The 20,297-nt window shown below is 44.6% G+C and overlaps 2 protein-coding genes across 2 annotated transcripts in view; one reads left to right on the top strand and one right to left on the bottom strand.

Annotated features, from left to right (window-relative positions):
- IWS1 (interacts with SUPT6H, CTD assembly factor 1) overlaps positions 1-1,326 on the top strand; it is a 28,728-nt gene extending 27,402 nt beyond the window's left edge. Inside the window, exon 14 of the mRNA XM_065410695.1 lies at positions 931-1,326. Coding sequence (XP_065266767.1) covers positions 931-1,062 — 132 coding nt within the window. The 3' untranslated portion in view covers positions 1,063-1,326. The remainder of the gene's footprint in view (positions 1-930) is intronic.
- Positions 1,327-4,475: 3,149 nt separating this feature from the next.
- LOC135883999 (coagulation factor IX-like) lies at positions 4,476-20,052 on the bottom strand. The gene is made up of 9 exons (XM_065411278.1): positions 19,962-20,052; positions 17,892-18,052; positions 15,392-15,416; positions 15,109-15,222; positions 13,240-13,374; positions 12,275-12,582; positions 11,738-12,172; positions 6,690-6,807; positions 4,476-5,050 (listed from the first exon to the last, which is right to left on the bottom strand). The coding sequence occupies exons 1-9, from the start codon at positions 20,050-20,052 to the stop codon at positions 4,476-4,478; spliced, it is 1,962 nt and encodes a 653-aa protein (XP_065267350.1).
- Positions 20,053-20,297: the final 245 nt, after the last annotated feature.

Raw genomic sequence — 20,297 nt, 5'->3', positions numbered from 1 at the left:
CCGCAGGGCTTCGGGCTCTGGCCCCAGGCTCACACCCACCCCACCCCCACATCGCCCCTAGCTCCCGCTGCCTCCTCCAGCCCCACTCATGTAGCAGGACTCCAGGCCCAGACTCACCCCCCATCCCCCTGACCCCCACTGCCTCCTCCACCCCCCATCCAGTCCCCCCTGGCCCTCCTGCCTCCTTACCTACCTCCCTATCCAGGATTTAATTTGTCCCCCAGCTTGCGATGAGTAAGTCTGCTGTGAAAAGTGATATTAACAATATACAAATATCACTTTTCACAAAAGCAGACTTACTAGCTAGCAAGTCTTAAAAAAAAAAAAAAAAAAAAACCCACCACCAAAAAAAGCAAAACAGGCAAAGCACTTTATTTGTGTTTTTATTCTGTATAGGTCCAGTAAGGAATAGGGACAACTGTACATTATTATTATTATTGAGTCTGCAAAAAAAACCTACATAAATAAATTACAATGATTTGGACATGTATATGTGCATATTTATTTGTTTTTCCTAAAGTTAGTTAATTATTTTAGGAAAAATTGTCAGCGCGACCACCAGCAAGAGTTGGTGGCCGCACTCTGAGGCCACCTAAAATTTTGTTGTGAGAACCCCTGCACTAGATTGTTTAATGCAGTTTAAGAACTATTCTAACTATTGAGCATTTAGCTAGAATGTGGATAATGAAATGGCCACTTTATTTTCCTTATTCTGAAAGCTTTTATTGTGTGCTGTGTGTGTTTGTAGTGCATATACTTGTGGGATTCGTCTGTCCCAAAAAACCTGTTGGAATTTTTCTGGAACTTTCAGAACCCTCATTGCAGGGCAACAGGTGCTGGAAGACTTAACAATGCATGTTTCATCTTGCTTAATCTCTGGGCTTTCTTCTGTTTTTTTCAGTGGTAATTTTAAGTTTTATTTTTTTTTAGTACCAAGGCACCTCTAAGAAAGGGGTAAGTCGACTGGACAAACAGATGCGGAAGTTCACAGATATCAGGAAAAAAAGCAGATCAGCCCACGCAGTGAAAATCAGCATTGAAGGCAATAAGATGCCATTGTGACCCTTCACAGAATACTCCTTGATCTCTGCTGAGAGATCTGCACCCATAGACTCTTTGGAGACCTTGAAATTTTTTAACAAAATTGTTTTTTTAGTGGATCTTTAAATTGTTTGTTCAGCTTCTGATATAAAATGTTGTCTGAGGATTGTGAATCCTGGGACTTTTCCCTCCTGACTGTATTTAAATTTGTTCTGTTGTGTCCTTTGTACAGATCAAATACTTGTTGTACTGCTGCCCACTTTAGACAATAAAATATACTTCTGTTTTTTGGGGGGTGTCTGTTGATTGGTGAAAGGGGTGGGGTGGGGAGACAGCCAGGCCAAGGCAGTAAATACCTAATGTTTAGGAACAAGCATTCACTTAGTAATTGTGAATTCTGTTCATACCATCTGGTTCTTCAGTTTTTTCCTTTATTTTGGTGCCAGTGATTTTATTTTAATTACCTATTCTGCCTTTTGATACCAAAGCTGACACCTGCCGCTCTCCAAACATCTTAAACAGTGGCTGTCTCCCACTAGTAATTTTTCATCTCATGGTGTAGACCCCAAGAAGATAAGACTTTGTAGAGCTGAAACTTCCAGTGACTAAAATGATTGGTTGACCTAAGATTGCACAGCATTTAAGAATCACTAGTCATCACTGATAAAAGATCAAGGCAAAATCTTTAAGAGTGAATGATAATAGCTGCAGTTGGTGAGCAGTACTGTGAAGTATGATGTCATCTTAACTAAAGAAAATTGTCCTTAGTTCAATTACTTTCACTGTCTTAAAAACTGAGCCATAAGGGTGAATCTTTAGGATATCAAGGGTGCTCAAGCAGCCTGACATTTTCTTTACTAAATGGCCCATAAAACCCCTAGATGATCATGCTGCTATTTCTTTGCTGCAAAAAGACTAGAGTGGAATTGTGTACCTCTATCTCTGAAACTGTTCTTGGTGTCTGTAAAACTGGGGCTGAGAGAGGGGTTTGGAGTTCAGTGAGAAAACAATGATCTTTCCAAGTAAGCACATAACATCTCTACAATCAGAGTGGATACACAGTGAGTTCCTTGAGGCAGGAGTGCTGTTGCCTTCTGTATGTGGAAAGCACTTAGCATGCTTTGGCTTCTGCTGGAAAAAATTAGAACTCCAGGCGACTGGATGCTTCCTCTTCCAGTTTGTTCCCTCTGAAACTGAGCTTGGACCATGGTCATAAAAAATAAACAAAGGCCTGATGTGAGAAGTAGCAGGTAACTGACAATGCAGAGAAGCAAACCCATGGACTCTGATCTAGAGCCTATTATTATTTGAACTTGAGTTGTCGACTGTTGCATTGAATTGCATGGCTTTCTGTTAAGGTACAGTGTCTGTTCAACTACATCTTCCTTATGGTATGCTGAGAATTGATTTAGTTTATTAAGAATTCCTTGAAAAAAGGTGCAGCCAAATTCCATTTCTGCTACATAACTAGGTGCAACTCTGTGGAAACCCATGAAGTTCCATAAAATATCAGGGCTAAATTTGGCCCTTATGTGTTGGAGCTTCCTTTTTCAACTGCTAAGATTTCCCCCCTGTCATTGATGCATGAGTTTTTTGCAAGTATTTTAGTGCTATTTGCTTCATGGTTGAATGAAGCAGTCTGCTACTCCCCACATGGGGAAGGGTTGAAATTTAAAATTGCAGATTGTACTATAGCTCTACATTGTACTTTCTTCCACTTATCAACTGCTCCAAGAGTTGATGTCCTTTCCTGCAATGGAAAATGAGCAGACTTTTCCTTTCAAGTTGATGGGAATCAATCTTTAAAGTTGCATTTAATTCTCCCCCAGAGCAGTGACAGTTAGGGGTTAAATGCTTTGAGGAGGGAGGGTGAAGGGACACAGATTTCTATTAATTTGAACTCCTATTACTTTTTAACTCTGAAAACTTAATAGTAAATTTGAATGTTTGGTCTCATACAACCTTAAAAAAATTAAAGTGGGAAGGAATTCTTCTCCATCACCTCCAAATACTGCACAAGGGTGCTGTTTAATGATATTTGAACCCGAGGACAGCAGTGTGAAGTTCTTTAACATAGTGTGGTAACAGTCCTGCTTGGTGAGAGGAGATATTAATTTAGAATAAGATTGCAGAATTAACTGTTTTGTTTCACCTGTATATTTATGTGGAAGGCTATGCGACATTCTTAATTTTTTTAAATGAAACCCTGAAAGCCAAACTCTTGCAGAGGGATGGCTGACTAGAGGCTTGGTCCTCTTTCCCCCGCGCCCTTTGGCTTTTAGACTGTTAGAAAAGTTGTTTCTCATAGTATTACTAAGTTTTCCAAGTTTGTTCACCACTATTTCATGTCTGACAGCAAAAATCAATTGTATATGGCATGTAAGTTTTCACAGTAAAAGAGCTCTTGTCTAATTTTTTTACCCCATTTCCTGCTCCCACCAGTCTATCATACTCATTCAGAAAACCACTAATCTTGCATCCTCTGCTGCGAACAATCATCTAACTTGAATATTAAACCCTGTAGAACCATAGAATTGTCTAGGGGTGGAATGCCTTTCTCTATGGGGCTAGTGCTACTTTTTTCCCTTTAGACTGTGTAAAAGGGAAATACCAACAGTGAAAGCTGGCTCATGATAGGTAACTACTGCCCCAGCTGCTGGAGAGTAGTTTAGAGTCTAATGTGCTTAAATGCACTAAATGCCTTGCAAGAAAAATCAAAGGACATCACATGAGCAGTAAGATGATTAAACCTGCTTTACTGCATGTTGTTAGTTTGAATAATTGCTGCTACTGGGAATTCTAATAGTTTCCCACTAGTTACTATATTCTGTTCCTCTCCCTTCTTACTGGGTTAAATGTCCATGCCTTTGAATGCTGCTGCTTTGTAAAGTTTCAACTTTCTTTATAATAAAATGGATATTTAAAGTTTTTCACCTATTTTCCTGATTACCATAAAGCTAACAAATGATATTAATATGTTTTCTTCACTCAAATTCAAACTCAGTCTTATCATTAGACAACTTGATGAATTCTGAAGCCTCCACATTGCAGATAATAATCATACTATAAAGTGATTAACTCAGATATATCACTGTCAACATAGTGAACTGTCCTGATTCTTTTAACGGTTAATGTACTTTCACATTGAGTGGAATAGCTGGAGAACAAAGTTATTTCCTTCCACGGCAACATAAAGACAACAAAATCCCTAACACTGTTAAACCCTCCACTTTCAACATTTCTAGTGCAGTGGTTTGTATTACAAAAGTCTCAGGAGCAGCAAATACTGTATTACATTTATTAGCAGAACAAGGAATACTGAATAGACTATATTTAGCTTCATACTGAATAAGCTACTTTTTAAAGTTAAAACTATTTTAAAATTTCCAGTTTTATTACTGGTAGCATTTCTGATGTTTTAGAAATGGTCCTCATTAGAATGAAGGTAAAAATCCTCCTGCATCAGCTAGATTTTCAACAACCTCCTTTATCCATGGTACATAGTTGGCTACCCGCGTATATGCACCATATTTCCTTTCTTCAGCACAGCCCTCACCCCAACTGACTATCCCTAGCAGGTACCAAGTGTCGTGGTAAGAGACAGCAAAGGGGCCTCCACTGTCTCCTTTACAAGCATCGTGGGCTTTGGCAGCATAGCCTGCACAGAACATGTTATCGGTAATGAGCTTTGCTGTTGACTGCCTACAGGTTTCCATGCTTACTATGGGCAGCTTGACTTTCATGAGGAAGCGTGTTCCAGGACCCCTGTGATGTGTGGAACCCCATCCACTCACCATCCCCCTAGTCCCTTCTGAAGCCAGCAAGGTTGCCAGGTTAGGATTGGGAAGGCAAATGGGGAGTGCATACTCATTAAATACAACATCGCTGCTCAAGTAGAGCAAAGCAATGTCACCGTTATAGTTATCTGAGTCATAGTGTGGATGTATCCAGCTCTGTTGCACTTCAATCTTTTGTTCTTTCACTTCTCTCTGGTGTTTGTCAAAGTCTCCTGCAATTGAAAACAAAGATGTTAAAGAATTCTAAATCCCTTCTGTAAGAGTTTCATGGGGGAAGCAGCTATGGTAGTAAATTAATGCTTTAACTTCACAAATTAAATCAAAATAGGTTACAACACCCATGAACCTAAATATGGAGGTTACAGTCTAAAGCCAGCACTGCTACCACTTTATAATTTGGCATGACAAGATCTATGCATAGCAGAGGGTGGGGAGGGCGGAACTATCTGAAATTGTTTAGTGTGAGTTTATTGGGTCCTCACTACCATGCTCATGAAGAATTTAAATGCATTTTAAAACACCCACCACAATTTAACTACAGGCTCAAAGCTGGTTGGAACTAGAACTAGCTGGTTTATTAGAATGAACACTGGACTGTTTGTTAATTTGCATGGAGACACAAGCCTGCTCAAAGTAGATAATGAAAGTCATGTGTCCTTTGAAATTTCACATCTTATTTTATGTCTACATGTGTATAGATAGATTAAGAGCAGAGGATACTGCTTAAGTTTCCAGTGCTGCAGGTATTCAGAGCAACCAGTTTCCTCTCCAAGAAAACATTACTCCAATTCAAGAGGGAAGAAAAACTCACTAGCCTTCGTATGGTGGCTTGACTCTTCATAGGGATACAGGGCTCTTCTAATTAGGAATTTTCATGACTCCTAATACAACCAGTAGTAGATTTATCCATATAACACATTGTAAGGGAGGGAAGTACTATCCTAATTTTATATAGGAAGAATTGAGGCACAGCATAGATTAAGTCAGGGGTTCTCAAACTTCATTGCACCATGACCCCCTTTTAACAACAAAAATTACTACACGACCCCAGGAGGGGGGACTGAAGCCTGAGCCTACCCTAACCCCCTCTGCCCTGGGTGAGGGGAGGGAGGGGCACAAAGCCCAAGGGCTCCAGCCCCAGGCCTGTAACCTGAGCCCCACCACCTAGGGCTTCAGTCCCAGGCCCCAGCAAATCTAAACCAGCCCTGGCAACCCCATTAAAACAGTTTGAGAACCACTGGATTAAGTGACTTGCCCAAGAAGTCTTTGGCAAAGCTGGGAATTAAACCTAAGTCTCACCTGTCCAAGTCCAGTGCCTCAACTACAGGCTATTTTCTTCCTCATCATCCAGTTCCCCCATTCCTGCTAAAGGAAATTAGAATCCTGCATACAATTGCTAAGTAAGTTCTGCCGATTCAGTGAGGCAGATGTGACTTGTTACTTTCACCATGATAGACCTTAAGAGAAACTAGCATGTTCTGCTCAGAGGGAACTAGGTGCACACACTAGATGGTCCTGCAGGAAACCCTACGAACAGCCAAACTTGGGCTGAGGTTTGTTTTATCATCAGTGGCTCTGTTAACCACAGGTTTGCCCTGTCAGCTATCTGCGGAAACCTGAAGCTGAAAGTAGCTCAATTCCTGCTAGCCGGTTCCATTACCATGGTCACAACAGAGCCTGCGTTTGCAGGGCTGGGAGTTAGAAAAAAATTCTTTCTATTTATAAACTGAGCAGTGAGAGTCAAGGAACTGGAACACCCCCAATGCCTTTCTAGTCACTTTTCAGAGCAGACTCATGCTTTCATAGTGTCTCCGGGAGCGTAGAGACGTTTCCAGTTGCGAGTTCACTCACCTACAGTAACATGATGTGGTTTAACAATCTCAAGGCAGTGGGCAGCAGTGACCACCCAGCGGCTGCTAATTAAACTCCCTCCACAGAAACCATAACCTCTGCTATTTCGGATAAGTACCTACAGTGAAAAAACAAGAGCAAGAACACACTCAACAGGACTTATTTAAATGTACTGTAGTAGTTCCCTAGAAAATACTACTAATTTTATGATACCAAGGATGAAAATGATTAGGACTAAATCCCAAATACTACACAGGTGTTCAGAATTAATCAGTGTGATATCACTAGGGTGGATGTGTCTAAGGAGTGTAATTATGGAAAATGATAAGATTGTAAGAACAGAGCAGAATAATCACCAGACCAGGATAGAAATTCAAGCAGAAGGCGATAACCAAAGTGGAGATGTTAGTCTTGTAGGGGAAACAAATCTAATGTGAGCTCCAGTACTGGTTGCAAAGCTTTGGGAGATGCTAGAACAAAAGAAAGCAAGGTCAGTACCAAGAGACTATGACAGCCAAACAGGGTCTAGTTTAAAAAATGCTGTATATGAAGCTGCACAAGAAGAGCGAAAGTTAAGGGCCAAGACAAGAAACAGAAGTATTAGAAATAATGAAGAGGAACTGATCCTGAGCACCTGCAATTTTAGGTCAGTGGGAATTGGGGCCACTGAGCCAGCATCTCACAGGTCTCCAGATTTATAAAGTTGTGCAAAACCACACACACAGAAAGGGCAAGGAAAAATGATATTGGACTTCAGGGGGAGCTGTAAAGGGTAAAAGTGTGCGGGGGGGGGGGGGGAGGGGCAGATATCTCCCCAGGCCCCTCTTTTTAATATTAGATGTTCAGGTGTTGTCTACCCTGAATGGAGTGCTGGCTTTGCTAAAGAATCAACACCATAAACACTTTAATTAAAAGGACTGAGAAAGATCAAAACACACATTCCCTGAAATTGCTAATAAGTCCTTCACCAAAGCTAAAGGAAACCAGACTTGATATTCCTCATATTTTTAAAGTTAAAATTAAAGAGGCGATGGGGAAGAAATGACTTTTTGGGGGGGAAAACAACAAACTTTCATGCCCTTTTTAAAAACAGTATCGTAAAGAAATCAAAAAGGGAACAAGCTATAAAATACAGCAGTACTACACGGTCAAGGCATAGCTATATGTGAACAAGTTTAAAGATGAGCATTAAACCTGAATGTTTGGTATTTCAGGACTTTTGTGAGCTTGATGCTTATAAATTTCAGCCCTGATTCTGAACTCTTTTACGGTGCTTTGGAACAGGAGTAGTGTCACACAAGTCACTGGAGTTACATCTGTGTAAAAGAGCTGAGACTCAACCCCAGTTATTGTACTGTTAAAAATATAAAGTAAAATGTGACCACAAAAGTGGCAAAGGACAATGAAGCAAGGGATGGCACTACCTTGGATTCTGTATTAGACCCGGGAGGGAAATTATTCACAAAGGGGTCAAAAGAAAGCAAAGGTACAATATTGTAAAGATAGACCACTATAACAATGGTGTGCATTCAGAAGAAGGCAAGTTGCAGCTCACTAAATATAGAGCAGTCAATTGAGTGTTAAAAGCAGGAAAAAATCTTTAGCCATCAACTAATGAAGAGAGTACAAAATTTCTGGACTTCCCGCATTGATTTAGATGTAACTTTTCACTCATGGATCAATGAACCATCATATATGACTTTATTTTGCTGGGATTTTCAAAGGAGCCTAAGAGAGTTAGGCAACCTTTAGCCCATATGTGACTCCTACTGAAGTCAATTTTTATTGGCTTTAATGGGAGCTGGAGGAAGCCCTTAAATGAGAGTAGAAAGAAGTATGTTAAATCACATGTACCTAACTAATCGAGAGGTACTTCAGCTTGACAAAGTGGGTGAAGAGATCAGGTTGGCAGTAGAGAGGTAGACAAGGAAATACTAAATGAAACGCTTCATCTCATCTGTAACGTATTGCCAGACACCTTCAAAGGGAAACTCGCTTGACTAATCTATTGCTCTGAAAATAATAAGGGATCCAGAAGAACTTCAGATGACATTGTCACCTTGCCAAAAACACCTGAAAGTTCTAGAAGCAGTGAACATGTAAAATAAGAAATACAGATGAAGAAGGCCAAACTCATTTTAATTACAGGTTTCAGAGTAGCAGCCGTGTTAGTCTGTATCCGCAAAAAGAACAGGAGTACTTGTGGCACCTTAGAGACTAACAAATTTATTTGAGCATAAGCTTTCGTGGGCTACAGCCCACTTCTACGGATGCATAGAATGGAACATATATTGAGGAGATAAATATACACATACAGAGAGCATGAAAAGGTGGGAGTTGTCTTACCAACTCTGAGAGGCCAATTAAGTAAGAGAAAATTTTTTTTGAAGTGATAATCAAGATAGCCCAGTACAGACAGTTTGATAAGAAGTGTGAGAATACTTACAAGGGGAGATAGATTCAATGTTTGTAATGGCTCAGCCATTCCCAGTCCCTATTCAAGCCTAAATTGATTGTATCTAGTTTGCATATCAATTCCAGCTCAGCAGTTTCTCGTTGGAGTCTGTTTTTGAAGCTTTTCTGTTGCAAAATTGCCACCCGCAGGTCTGTCATTGAATGACCAGACAGGTTAAAGTGTTCTCCTACTGGTTTTTGAGTGTTATGATTCCTGATGTCAGATTTGTGTCCATTAATTCTTTTGCGTAGAGACTGTCCGGTTTGGCCAATGTACATGGCCCAGGGGCATTGCTGGCACATAATGGCATATAGCACATTGGTAGATGACAGACCTGTGGGTGGCATTGAATAGGGACTGGGAATGGCTGAGCCATTACAAACATTGAATCTATCTCCCCTTGTAAGTATTCTCACACTTACTTATCAAACTGTCTGTACTGGGCTATCTTGATCATCACTTCAAAAGTTTTTTTCTCTTACTTAATTGGCCTCTCAGAGTTGGTAAGACAACTCCCACCTTTTCATGCTCTCTGTAGGTGTATATTTATCTCCTCAATATATGTTCCATTCTATGCATCCGAAGAAGTGGGCTCTAGCCCACGAAAGCTTATGCTCAAATAAATTTGTTAGTCTCTAAGGTGCCACAAGGACTCCTGTTCTTTTAATTACAGATATGGCCAAAATCACACTGGATAGGAAAGGCTTAGGAGTCTTGTTCCCTGGGCTCACTGCCACATGCTGTTATAAGATAGGAAAATTAAATAAAGAGAAGCATCATGAGTGAATATAAAGGTCTGTGAAAAGCTCAGTATCTAAACAGTAAGTGCCTTTTCTGCTGATAAGAGACGGTATTCGAAACCATGATCCTATCAGGCAGGATGCATGGAACAGAAACATAGCCACATACCAAGCAGATGATGCAGAAGTTAAAATCTGAACAGTGATTCATGAAAATATTTGCCACTGACCATTGGGTAAGGAAGTAAACTAAGGTGAAGGACATGTTGTTAGACTGACGATGATTGGTTGGCTGTACTGCAAGAAGAGGAGCTATGATAGACTATATTTAGGATTCCATGTACACCAATGAATGAGGTACAGTAACTCCTCACTTAACGTTGTCCCGGTTAACGTTGTTACGTTGCTGATCTATTAGGGAACAGGCTCATTTAAAGTTGCGCAATGCTCCCTTATAACGTCGTTTGGCAGCTGCCTGCTTTGTCCACTGTTTGCAGGATTCTCTGGAAGAGCAGCCCCTCCTCGAGGGGATTAGAACCGGGGGGGCTGGCAGCCCCCCCCCCATCAGCTCCTCTAAATTCCCTGTAAGGTATTTGGCTCGGCAGCTGCCCAGCAGCAGTTCAGCTGTCCCTCCCCCCACTGCTGTGCTGCTCCTGATCTGCCCTCTGCCTTGGAGCTGCTCCCGGGAGCTTCCTGCTTGCTGGGGGAGGGAAGGAGAGGGTTGCTGATATCAGGATGTTCCCCTGCTCCTGCCCCCCACTCCGTACCCCCTCTCCACAAAGTGGAGGACAGGGACAGGACTCGGGGACAGAACAGAGGGAGCTTGCTGGAAGGGGGGAGGGATAGCTCAGTGGTTTGAGCATTGGCCTGCTAAACCCAGGGTTGTGAGTTCAATCCTTGAGGGGGCCTTTTAGGGATTTGGGGATTTAGTTGGGGATTGGTCCTGCTTTGAGCAGGGGGTTGGACTGGATGACCTCCTGAGGTCCCTTCCAACCCTGATATTCTAAGCTGTTGCTTCCTGTCAGAACTAGCTGATCTGCTTAAAAGGGCAATGTACTTGAAGTGGCGTCAGCATACTTAAAGGGGCAATGCACATCTCTCTCTCTCACTCATGCATGCACCCCTCAGCACTTTGGAAAGTCAGCATCTGTGCAGCCGTGCATGTGCTGTCAGGAGGAGGGAGTGGTGCGCTCCAGCTGGATAGCGTGGGCTCATCATCGTGTTCAGTTTTTGCAGGGAAGTGTTTGCAGCTACTGACCTGCATCTATTGTATTTCCTCCCTCCTGCCTCAGTCCATGCTGCCTTGTAGAGCGTGAGGCTACATTAACAACAGCGTACTAACCCTTGAGGGCTCAGCCGAGTGCTAGTTCATCATTTAGCAGCATGGCATTCCCTGGGAAATATCCCACCCCCTTACTCTACCACCTCAACCAAGCTTCACAATCATTCATTGCTGTGTACAATATTAAACTGTTTGTTTAAAACTTATATTGTATATGTACATAATGTCTTCTATCTGGTGAAAAAATTTTCCCTAGAACTTAACCCCCCCCCCACACACACACATTTACATTAATTCTTATGGGGAAATTGGATTCGCTTAACATCGTTTCACATAAAGTTGCATTTTTCAGGAACATAACTACAACGTTAAGTGAGGAGTTACTGTAACTACAGTGTGGGCCACCAAAAAAGAAGCTTCAGAGATACACTGAGGATCTACGTGGTTCTGTTTGGCCCTGAACAGGGATACTTGGCAACACCTTGATTAGGTCCTGGCTGTGGCACAGAGCGAGCAGTGATAAGGGAAGGAGATGCCGTGTTCATGACTCAATATGCAAGAGAAATGTTACCTGCCAGGGACAGTGGCCACGATGGCAGAAAGATCCCCCAGTGATCCTGGTATCATCATGCGCTGTAGTTTGGTAGACATTTGTCCAGCTGTGTAGATCTCCATCTGTCAAGTTTCCTTCAGCTTCGGTCTGACTGAGGCCGTCGTGCACATTCTGCCCCTCTGCTGACGTATTGAGTTCAGGGTCGCCCCCCTCCACCGACCCATTGAGCCCGGGGGTGCCCCCCTCTGCCATCCCACTGAGCACAGGGGCGCGCCCCTCTGCTGTTTCATTGAGTTTTGGGGTGCCCCCCTCTGTCATCCAGTTGAGCCCAGAGGTGCCACCCTCTGCCGACCCATTGAGCCTGGGGGTCTCCCCCTCTGCTGACTCATTGAGCCCAGGCGTGCCCCCGTCTGCTGACTCATTGAGCCCAGGGGCGGAGCCCCCCTCCGCTGACTCATTGAGCCCGGGGGCGGCGCCCCCCTCTGCTGACTCGTTGAGCCCGGGGGCAGCGCCCCCCTCTGCCATCCAGTTGAGCCCAGGAGTGCCCCCCTCCACTGACTCATTGAGCCCGAGGGCGCCCCCCTCCACTGATTCATTGAGCCCAGGGGTGCCCCCGTCTGCTGACTCATTGAGCCCAGGGGCGGCGCCCCCCTCTGCCATCCAGTTGAGCCCAGGAGTGCCCCCCTCCACCGACTCATAGAGCCCAGGGGTGCCCCCCTCCACCGACTCATTGAGCCCGGGGGCACCCCTCTTCACCTTCCCGTTGAGCCTGGGGGCTCCCCCCTCCGCCATCCCATTGAGCCCAGGGGCAACTTCCTCCAAAGCACGCATGGATCTTTTAATCAGCCCACAGGGAAACTGAGCTGAAAAATAAGAAAAACAGCCTTTGGGTTTAAGTGTCAAGTTTTGATCCCTAAACTAATTCTGCTCCTCTTCAGCTGTCTGAAGATGAACCATTGACCACCCATTAATCCTTCCCATCATCCAAATGCAAGTGAAGAGACGTACAATGGGTATCAACTCCTGATAGAGCAAACACTTTGCCGCCACTGGTTCCTAGGCTCTAGGAACTCTGTTACTCATGCCAAGTGCTTTTACTCATTGTACTGTGAGCGGCTGTGTCTGGTACCTCCCCAGGCTCCCTGTCTGGTCACCGAGTCAGCGGTGTACTCCCTGTACTACACAGCACAGTGTGGAGTAATCTCCTTTTCTTTTTTAATGTTGGCAGAGCCTGAAAGTCCTAGAGGGATATTTGGGCTTCGAGATCAGAGTTTGCCTTCAGTAAAGGGAGTGGAATAAACACAGTGGAGAAAAAGCCAGATTTTCCAGGCTTGCTGGTGTTTCCATTGGTAAATGAGTATACTTCAATTCTACATCACAGCAACCAGTTTTTGCCATAGATTCATTGGTGCATGTGACAGTCCAAGGGCAAATGGGCAACCCAATGAAGAGGGAAGGGCAGTGGCTGTAAACCTGTCCTACTCTTCACTCTAAGTAACCCAGAGTCCCAGAGCCATTACCTGATTGCGTACACCTCTTTCCGTCATCACCCAGGGCATAACCCGCCGCACAGGAGCACACCACACGAAGGGAGTGTGCGGTGTCTTGGCAATACTGCCAGCAGCCGCCATTCTTGTACCAGCATTCAAACTTCTCTGCAGGGGAAAGACATTGAATCATTTTGCTTATTGTTAGGAAAGGGCCCACTAGCACATCAGCTTCTCAGCAGCAGGGCTGTAACAAACAAATGGAGCCAATGGCAGAGAAGAAATACATCTCTATGCTATTTGATCTACTGCTTTGGAGGACAGAAGTAAAACCACATCCCACAATTTAACTGAATGGCCAAGATTTGTGTGACTTTGACACACACTGTCTTAATCCTTTCCCTCCCCTTGCTCATTTATTATTTGTATTACAGTAACATCTAGACACTGCAAGAGGATTGGGGCCCCACTGTGCTAGGTGTTATCCTGACAGAGTGAGAGGCAGGGCTGGATTAATGCAGGGGCTTTAGGGGCTGCAGCCCAGGGCCTCAGGCTAAGGGGGGCCTGCGGGCCAGATGCAGCCTGCTGTTTCTTTTCATCTGGCTCACGGCAAGTCTCTGCGCCGTGGGCCGGACACCAGTCCCCGAGCCTCAGTGCACCCCCCAGGGCTGAAGCCGCAAGCACCAGCTCGCCAAGGTGCCCCTGTGGCCCCTAGGCAAAGGGCATTCAGGGAATCTCTGCATGCTGCCCCCAGCACCAGCTCCACAGCTCCCATTGGCACAGAGCAGCTTGGCCCCTCTGCCTAGGGGCCAGACATGCCGGCCACCTCAGAGAGCAGAGCAACGCAGAGCCAGGGCAGGCAGGGATACTGCCTTAGCCCTGCTGCACCGCCGACCAGGAGCCGCCTGAAGTAAGCGCCTCCCGGCCAGAGCCTGCACCCCGCACCCCCTCCTGCATCCCAACCCCGTCCCATCCTTAGCCCCATCCCAGAGCCCAACTGCCCCAGCTGGAGCTGCACCCCCTCCTGCACCTCAATCCCCTGCCCCAGCCCTGAGCCCACTCCCTCACTCCAACACCCCAGCAGATCCACAAAATCTAATAGCCCTAGGCGAGTTAATCTGGCCCTGCCCTGAAGAGCTTACAGTACTATCTATCTCCCTTCTGCAGTTAGTCTGTAAGCGCCTGGGGGTAGGGAAGATGCCTTCACTTGTTTCTGGGAGGTGCTGAACATATTGTTGCACTTGAAAAGATAATAAATAATAGCAACATTGCTGTAATGAGATACATTTGGCAAACAAGTGAATGAAACTTCACTGGGGAGATCATTATGGACAAAGAAAGAGTCACTCGTAATTTTTCTTAGTTCCCACTTCTAGTTATTCTGGGCAGTAATTTCCTGCCGTGTTCTTTCTTGCAGACTGTAGATGGTGTTTCAGAGGGGAAGGAATCAGGTGTTTTTTTTTAAAAAAAGGCAATAGTGCCACCATTTTGTTCTAGAATGGTTCACGTAACATGAACTTAGCACATATCGTTTCTCCATGTTTGTATTGTACACTGAGTGTTGGCTAGCGTGTCTGATTCATAGATTCATAGACTCTAGGATTGGAAGGGACCTCGAGAGGTCGAGTCCAGTCCCCTGCCCTCATGGGCATTTGATGCATTTGATGAAGCTGATTACTAAGATAATGGAGCCCCAGTCCATGCAGCTCTGTGATCACAGCATATGTTTCTGTGGTATTAGGGCACTGGAGGAGCTGTGTCTCAATCAGACCAATGGAGTTAATAATAATGTCTTCTTTATAGGTGAAATTCAGCCCTTAGATAGCCAGCACAAGTGCCTAGGGTGAATTTCACCCTTTATCCTTTCTTCAAGAGAATGCCTGTGTGCATTTCCACACTCACCTATTTCACACTGCTTTCCTCCGAACAGTGGGGGACAGATACAGAAATAACCATAGTGTTTCAGTTTGCAAACGCCACCGTTCTTACAGGGATTTTCTTTGCAGGGATTTAAATCTGTTTGGAAGAAGAGACGCACATTGTGCTACCTTGTCACATCACATACAGTTCCGTGACTTAGCAAAGGCCTGGCACGAGGAAGCTGACATGCATTCTGTCTGGGTCTTCTCTCCACACTGCCTTGTGGCAACCAACAACAGCATAAGAAAATCTCCCCCGCTCCTACCTTTGTAAACAAACCAAAACTCCATCTGCAAGAAATAATCACAAGAGAGGAAAACATTAATTAATAGGGCAAGACACATTATCTACTGACTATAGGAAATAGGAAATAATGGTCCCTGTAGCATTTTTCCTTAACTAATCTATATTGTGGCTGTGGGTTCTCCCTTAGCTGCTGAGAGCGCCTCTTTCGCTAGCCAGTTAACCACTGGGCCAAAGTGACAGTTAACTGGTTAAACTAGTAGTGAACCAGGTAGCGAGTGACAGATTATTTTTCTTGCTTTTGCTTTGGAAAATACAACATGGAAAGGCATAAGGATTTCCCCAAAAATTTTCCTTTTTTAACTTGCCAGTAGCCAAGAATCCTAATTCCTGTGTTCAGAGACTGAAACTTCTGATCTTCTAGCCTCTTAATTTATCATCTGCGGCTCTCAAATAAGATTCTATTAAAGAGTTTAACAGGTAACCACCCAATCAGCTGGTTGTAGATAATTGTACTTCTCTTTGTTAAGTGCTAAGCTTGCCCATCTCTGGTCTTGACAGATCCTGTACCTCCTTTATATTGTTTCCTATATCTGGGGTGGTGAGGGCTCCCCAATCCCCTGCATCTGAAGTAAGCTGGTGGGATCTCCAGAATCAGCAAGGACAGTATTGACATTGGTCAAGATTTTCAAAGTTGATTAGTAGTTTTGGGTACCCAACCTCAGGCACTTTAAAGGGACCCAATGTCCTGACAGTGCTCCACATCCACCCACTGAGAATCGCCCTTCAACACGTCTCAAGTGGGACATCCAAAAAATCACCCGTTGTCTTTGAAAATCTTGATTTCCTTCATGGCATGTTTCAGTAGCACTGAATTATTCAACCAGCTTTCTTGGCACCTTATTTGATGCTTTGCAATTCATCAGAAACCTGGAGTAAAAACTCATGTTCCTTAGAAATGGGGGAATAGGACATCATAGCCTGTCTGTGCTCTTTTGTTAAGGTTACATAATTTCTGGGTTGTTTGTTTTATGCTTAATTACATTTTTGGAATTAGCTAATAATAATGATCAAAATTATAATTTTTTTCTACCATTAGCATTCTGGTGGCCTTTGGCCTTGTGGTTTATCATATGTAGGGCCCAACCAAATTCACAGCCATGAAAAACATGTCACGGACCGTGAAATCTGGTCTCCCACTGTGAAATCTGGTCTTTTGTGTGCTTTTACCCTATACTACACAGATTTCATGGGGGAGACCGGCATTTCTCAAATTGGGGTTCCTGACCCAAAAAGGAGTTGCAGAAGGGTCACAAGGTTATTTTAGCAGGGGTCATGGTATTGCCACCCTTACTTCTGTGCTGCCTTCAGAGCTGGGCAGCCGGAGAGTGGCGGCTGCTGACTGAGGGCCCAGCTCTGCAGGCAGTAGCGCAGAAGTAAGGGTGGCAATACCATACCATACATCCTTACTTCTGCATTGCTGCTGGCGTCTGACTTGGGGGCCGCCCAAGCGACTGGCTGCAGATCCGCTCCAGGAGCAGCCGATGTTCTCCAGCTGCTCAGCTCTGAAGGCAGCGCTGCCGCGAGCAGCGGCACAGAAGTAATGGTAGCAGTACCACAACCCACCCCTACAATAACCTTGCAACCCCCCCACAACTCCTTTATGGGTTAGGACCGCTACAAATTACAACACTGTGAAATTTCAGATTAAGATAGGTGAAATCATGAAATTTATGATTTTTAAAACCCTATGACCGTGAAATTGACCAAAATGGACTGTGAATTTGGTAGAGCCCTAATCATATCTAAGGCTACGATTTAGTCATGGGTATTTCTAGTAAAAGTCATGGACAGGTCACAGGCAATAAACAAAAATTCATGGCCTGTGACCTGTCCATGACATACTATAAATACCCCTGACTAAATCTTTGGGGGGCCACTACTGGGGGGAGGGGTGCCCTGGGGGCCGCTGCCAAGGGGGGGGCAGCGGCACCAGCTGCCGGGGTCCGCTGAGCAGCAGCTGCTCTGGCCGCCCCAGGACTGATGCCAGGGGTTCTGGACAGTGACTGCTCCGGCTGCCCCAAGGACTGCTGCTCGGGCGGCCCCTGGGGCCAGCCGCACCGGCCGCTGCTTGGGCGTTCTCTGGGGCCAGCTGCCCGGGGCCGCCCAAGCAGCGGCCGGTGTGGCTGGCCCCAGGGGCCACTCCAGCAGTGGCTCTGGGGCGTCTGGCTGGGGGGCCGCCCAAGCGGCTGGCTGTGGAGCTGCTGCAGCAGCGGCTGGTGTGGCTGTCCCCGGGCCCACCTGAGCAGCTGGCCCCAGAGCCAGCTGCTTGGACGGCCCTCGGGTCAATCACACAGGCTGCTGCAGGAGTCATGGAGGTCGTGGAAAGTCACAGAATCCGTGACTTCTGTGACCTCCTTGACAAACACAGAGCCCTAATCATATCAATGGAAATCCTGGGTGAGAACACTCCCAACTGATCAACTATTGCTCACTGCTTTTTCTGAAGTGAAATGCCTCACCGTTTTCTCCTGCGATTGGAAAATCTCCTTTGCCTCCTCGAAGGAGCATGTTTCCTCAGTGCATTCTCTCTCCAAGTTCCCTGGGTGAATTTCCTCCAGGAACTGGTTAGCGCGTTTACGGATCTTCAGCACCTGGTGTGCTTCTTCTTTTCTCATAAACACTATGAAAACAAAATTGGATCTGACCATTAATGCTGTCACAGGAAGCCAAAGCTTCATCTTTAGGATAGAAATGAGTCATTTATGCTTTAACTTGGCTAAATAACACAGTGGAGGAGACAACTTTCAAAAAATCAAAACAGACTTAAGGACAACTTTACTCAGTTTGTCTATGCCCCAACAAAGAGTCAGTATTCCACTAGGCGGTGAGCAGCTGACTAGTATTTCAGTGGATTAAAAGAATACTTCATTTAAAAGGACCCAGCCTCAAAATTCATGAGGTTGGGTTAAAGTTCATTTATTTGTGCTAATGACCAGGCATAGTGTTCGGCAGGTCTCAGTTAATCAAGGACTTACTGTGTCCAAATGAAATAAATAAAACTTATCTAAATATTTTATGTCCAAAATATAAAAACAGAATGTTCAGTCTCTCTGCTGTGTCACCTCAGAGATGAAGCCAAAACCCAGGAGAAGAAAAACTCAGTAGAAATGAAAGAGAACACCCTGAATATATATCTCAATAAAGCATACCCATCTTCCCCTGTTATAATGCTTTTTGGCAGAACATTTCTTCCAATGTAAAGCAACTTTGGACAAAAAAAAAAAAAAAAGCTTCTGATAGAACATAGCAGTGGAGGAAAGTCTACAATACGTCACCTCCACCTGCTTAGCTATTGCTTACAATCGCCTTTGTGAGAACATCAGTGCCTATAGATAACACCTTAAAAGAAAACTGCTACCACTTGGCTTCATGCAGCATTGTGAAAAGTTCCCCACCTATCCTTTGCTTGGGCAGTGACATCACTCGCTTCCCATTTTGGCTAAAACATTCTGTAGAGATTGTCAATTGCATGTCAAATGTTTGGTTTGGCATATCTGAATTTCACAGGGACTGTTGTCACTCTCCTGTTGAACAGTGGCCCTGGAGAAATGGGGGACCAATATCAGAGGTTGTTAAGCAGTTTTTAGTCTCCTATAGTTAAGCAATTGTATCACTGCACCTCTGCTGTGTGAGACAATACTGCAATTCCTGAGTCGGTAAATTACTAGCCCTGGGATCCCGGAACCCAATGAAAGAAATTAGATTGTTATTATTAGCTCATCTTAAAAGAAACCCCAAAAACCATAGGAATCATAATCAGCAGCTTCACTGAATGAGTGAAAGGGAACTTCCCGCTCACTGAGCCAGGAGGAGCTCTCCAAAGCTTGTCTCAGCTGGGAGTCTCTCTGGGCTAAATTTTCAACCTGGCTGCCTGAAGTGAGCCACTTAAATACAATTTGAAGCACTTAAATGCTGATATACGCTCTGATCCTGCAATCAGATGCATGAGGCTTTTTGTTTCCTTTGCCATTCCAGTTGCAGGATTGGGTCCTTTGTCAGGAGGCACTGTGGGGTCCAGGGGATAGTGCACTGGGCTGAGAGTCAGGAGACCTGAGTTCTGTTCCCAGCTGACTTGTGTATTTTGGCAGGTCACTTCATTTCTCATTACAGCTCTACAAAATGGGGTTAATGATACCTGCCTTTGTGAAGCGCTTTGTGGGCTACGTAGGAAAAGCACTACAGAACAGTAAAGTAGTAGTATTAAATCACCACAGGTTCCTAAAACACAGATTTAGGTGCCTCACTTTGGTCGCCTAAGTCTGAGAACGTGGCCCTCTGTGCAAAACTCATTGGATCCTATAAGTCCAGCATCACAAGGAGGTTACTGGGCCTCAAGTAGGAAGCCCAGATATGGTGAGTTCATTAATAACTATGAATTAATTCTCATTTTTCTCCTGTGCATTTCAGGAAGTGCCTCTGGCAGGCTGAACCTTCAAGACGCTGTGCTCAGAAAATGGGTGCAGTGTAATTTTAAATGCAGCCTCTCGGTGTGAGAAAGTGAAGTTAAAATGTAGGTCAGAAGTCCCTACCTGAAAATGAAACTGACCAGCTGCTGTAGATGGAACACATTAGTAAGAGAAATGTCACAAGTAAGGAACCTCTAGCCATTTTCGTGGCCATGCAGAATCCTCTGGTTTACAGATGGTCCCCTGCTGGGAGAAAAGGAGAATGAAGTAGACAGATCCTGGACAAAAACAAGCAGAGATCAACACATAGTGAAAGAGAGAGACAGGGAAAATGGACTCAAGGGAAAAAAGGAGGAGGCAATACAGAAAAAAACTAGGTTTTGTTAGTCTTATTCATCTGACTCCATTTGTATTCTCTCTCCAAGTGACTGACGATGCACATTGTAATAGGAAGCCAAA

Source organism: Emys orbicularis, chromosome 9, assembly GCF_028017835.1.
Source record: "Emys orbicularis isolate rEmyOrb1 chromosome 9, rEmyOrb1.hap1, whole genome shotgun sequence".
Classification (NCBI taxonomy): domain Eukaryota; kingdom Metazoa; phylum Chordata; order Testudines; family Emydidae; genus Emys; species Emys orbicularis.
This window is presented reverse-complemented; position numbering and strand designations above follow the sequence as displayed.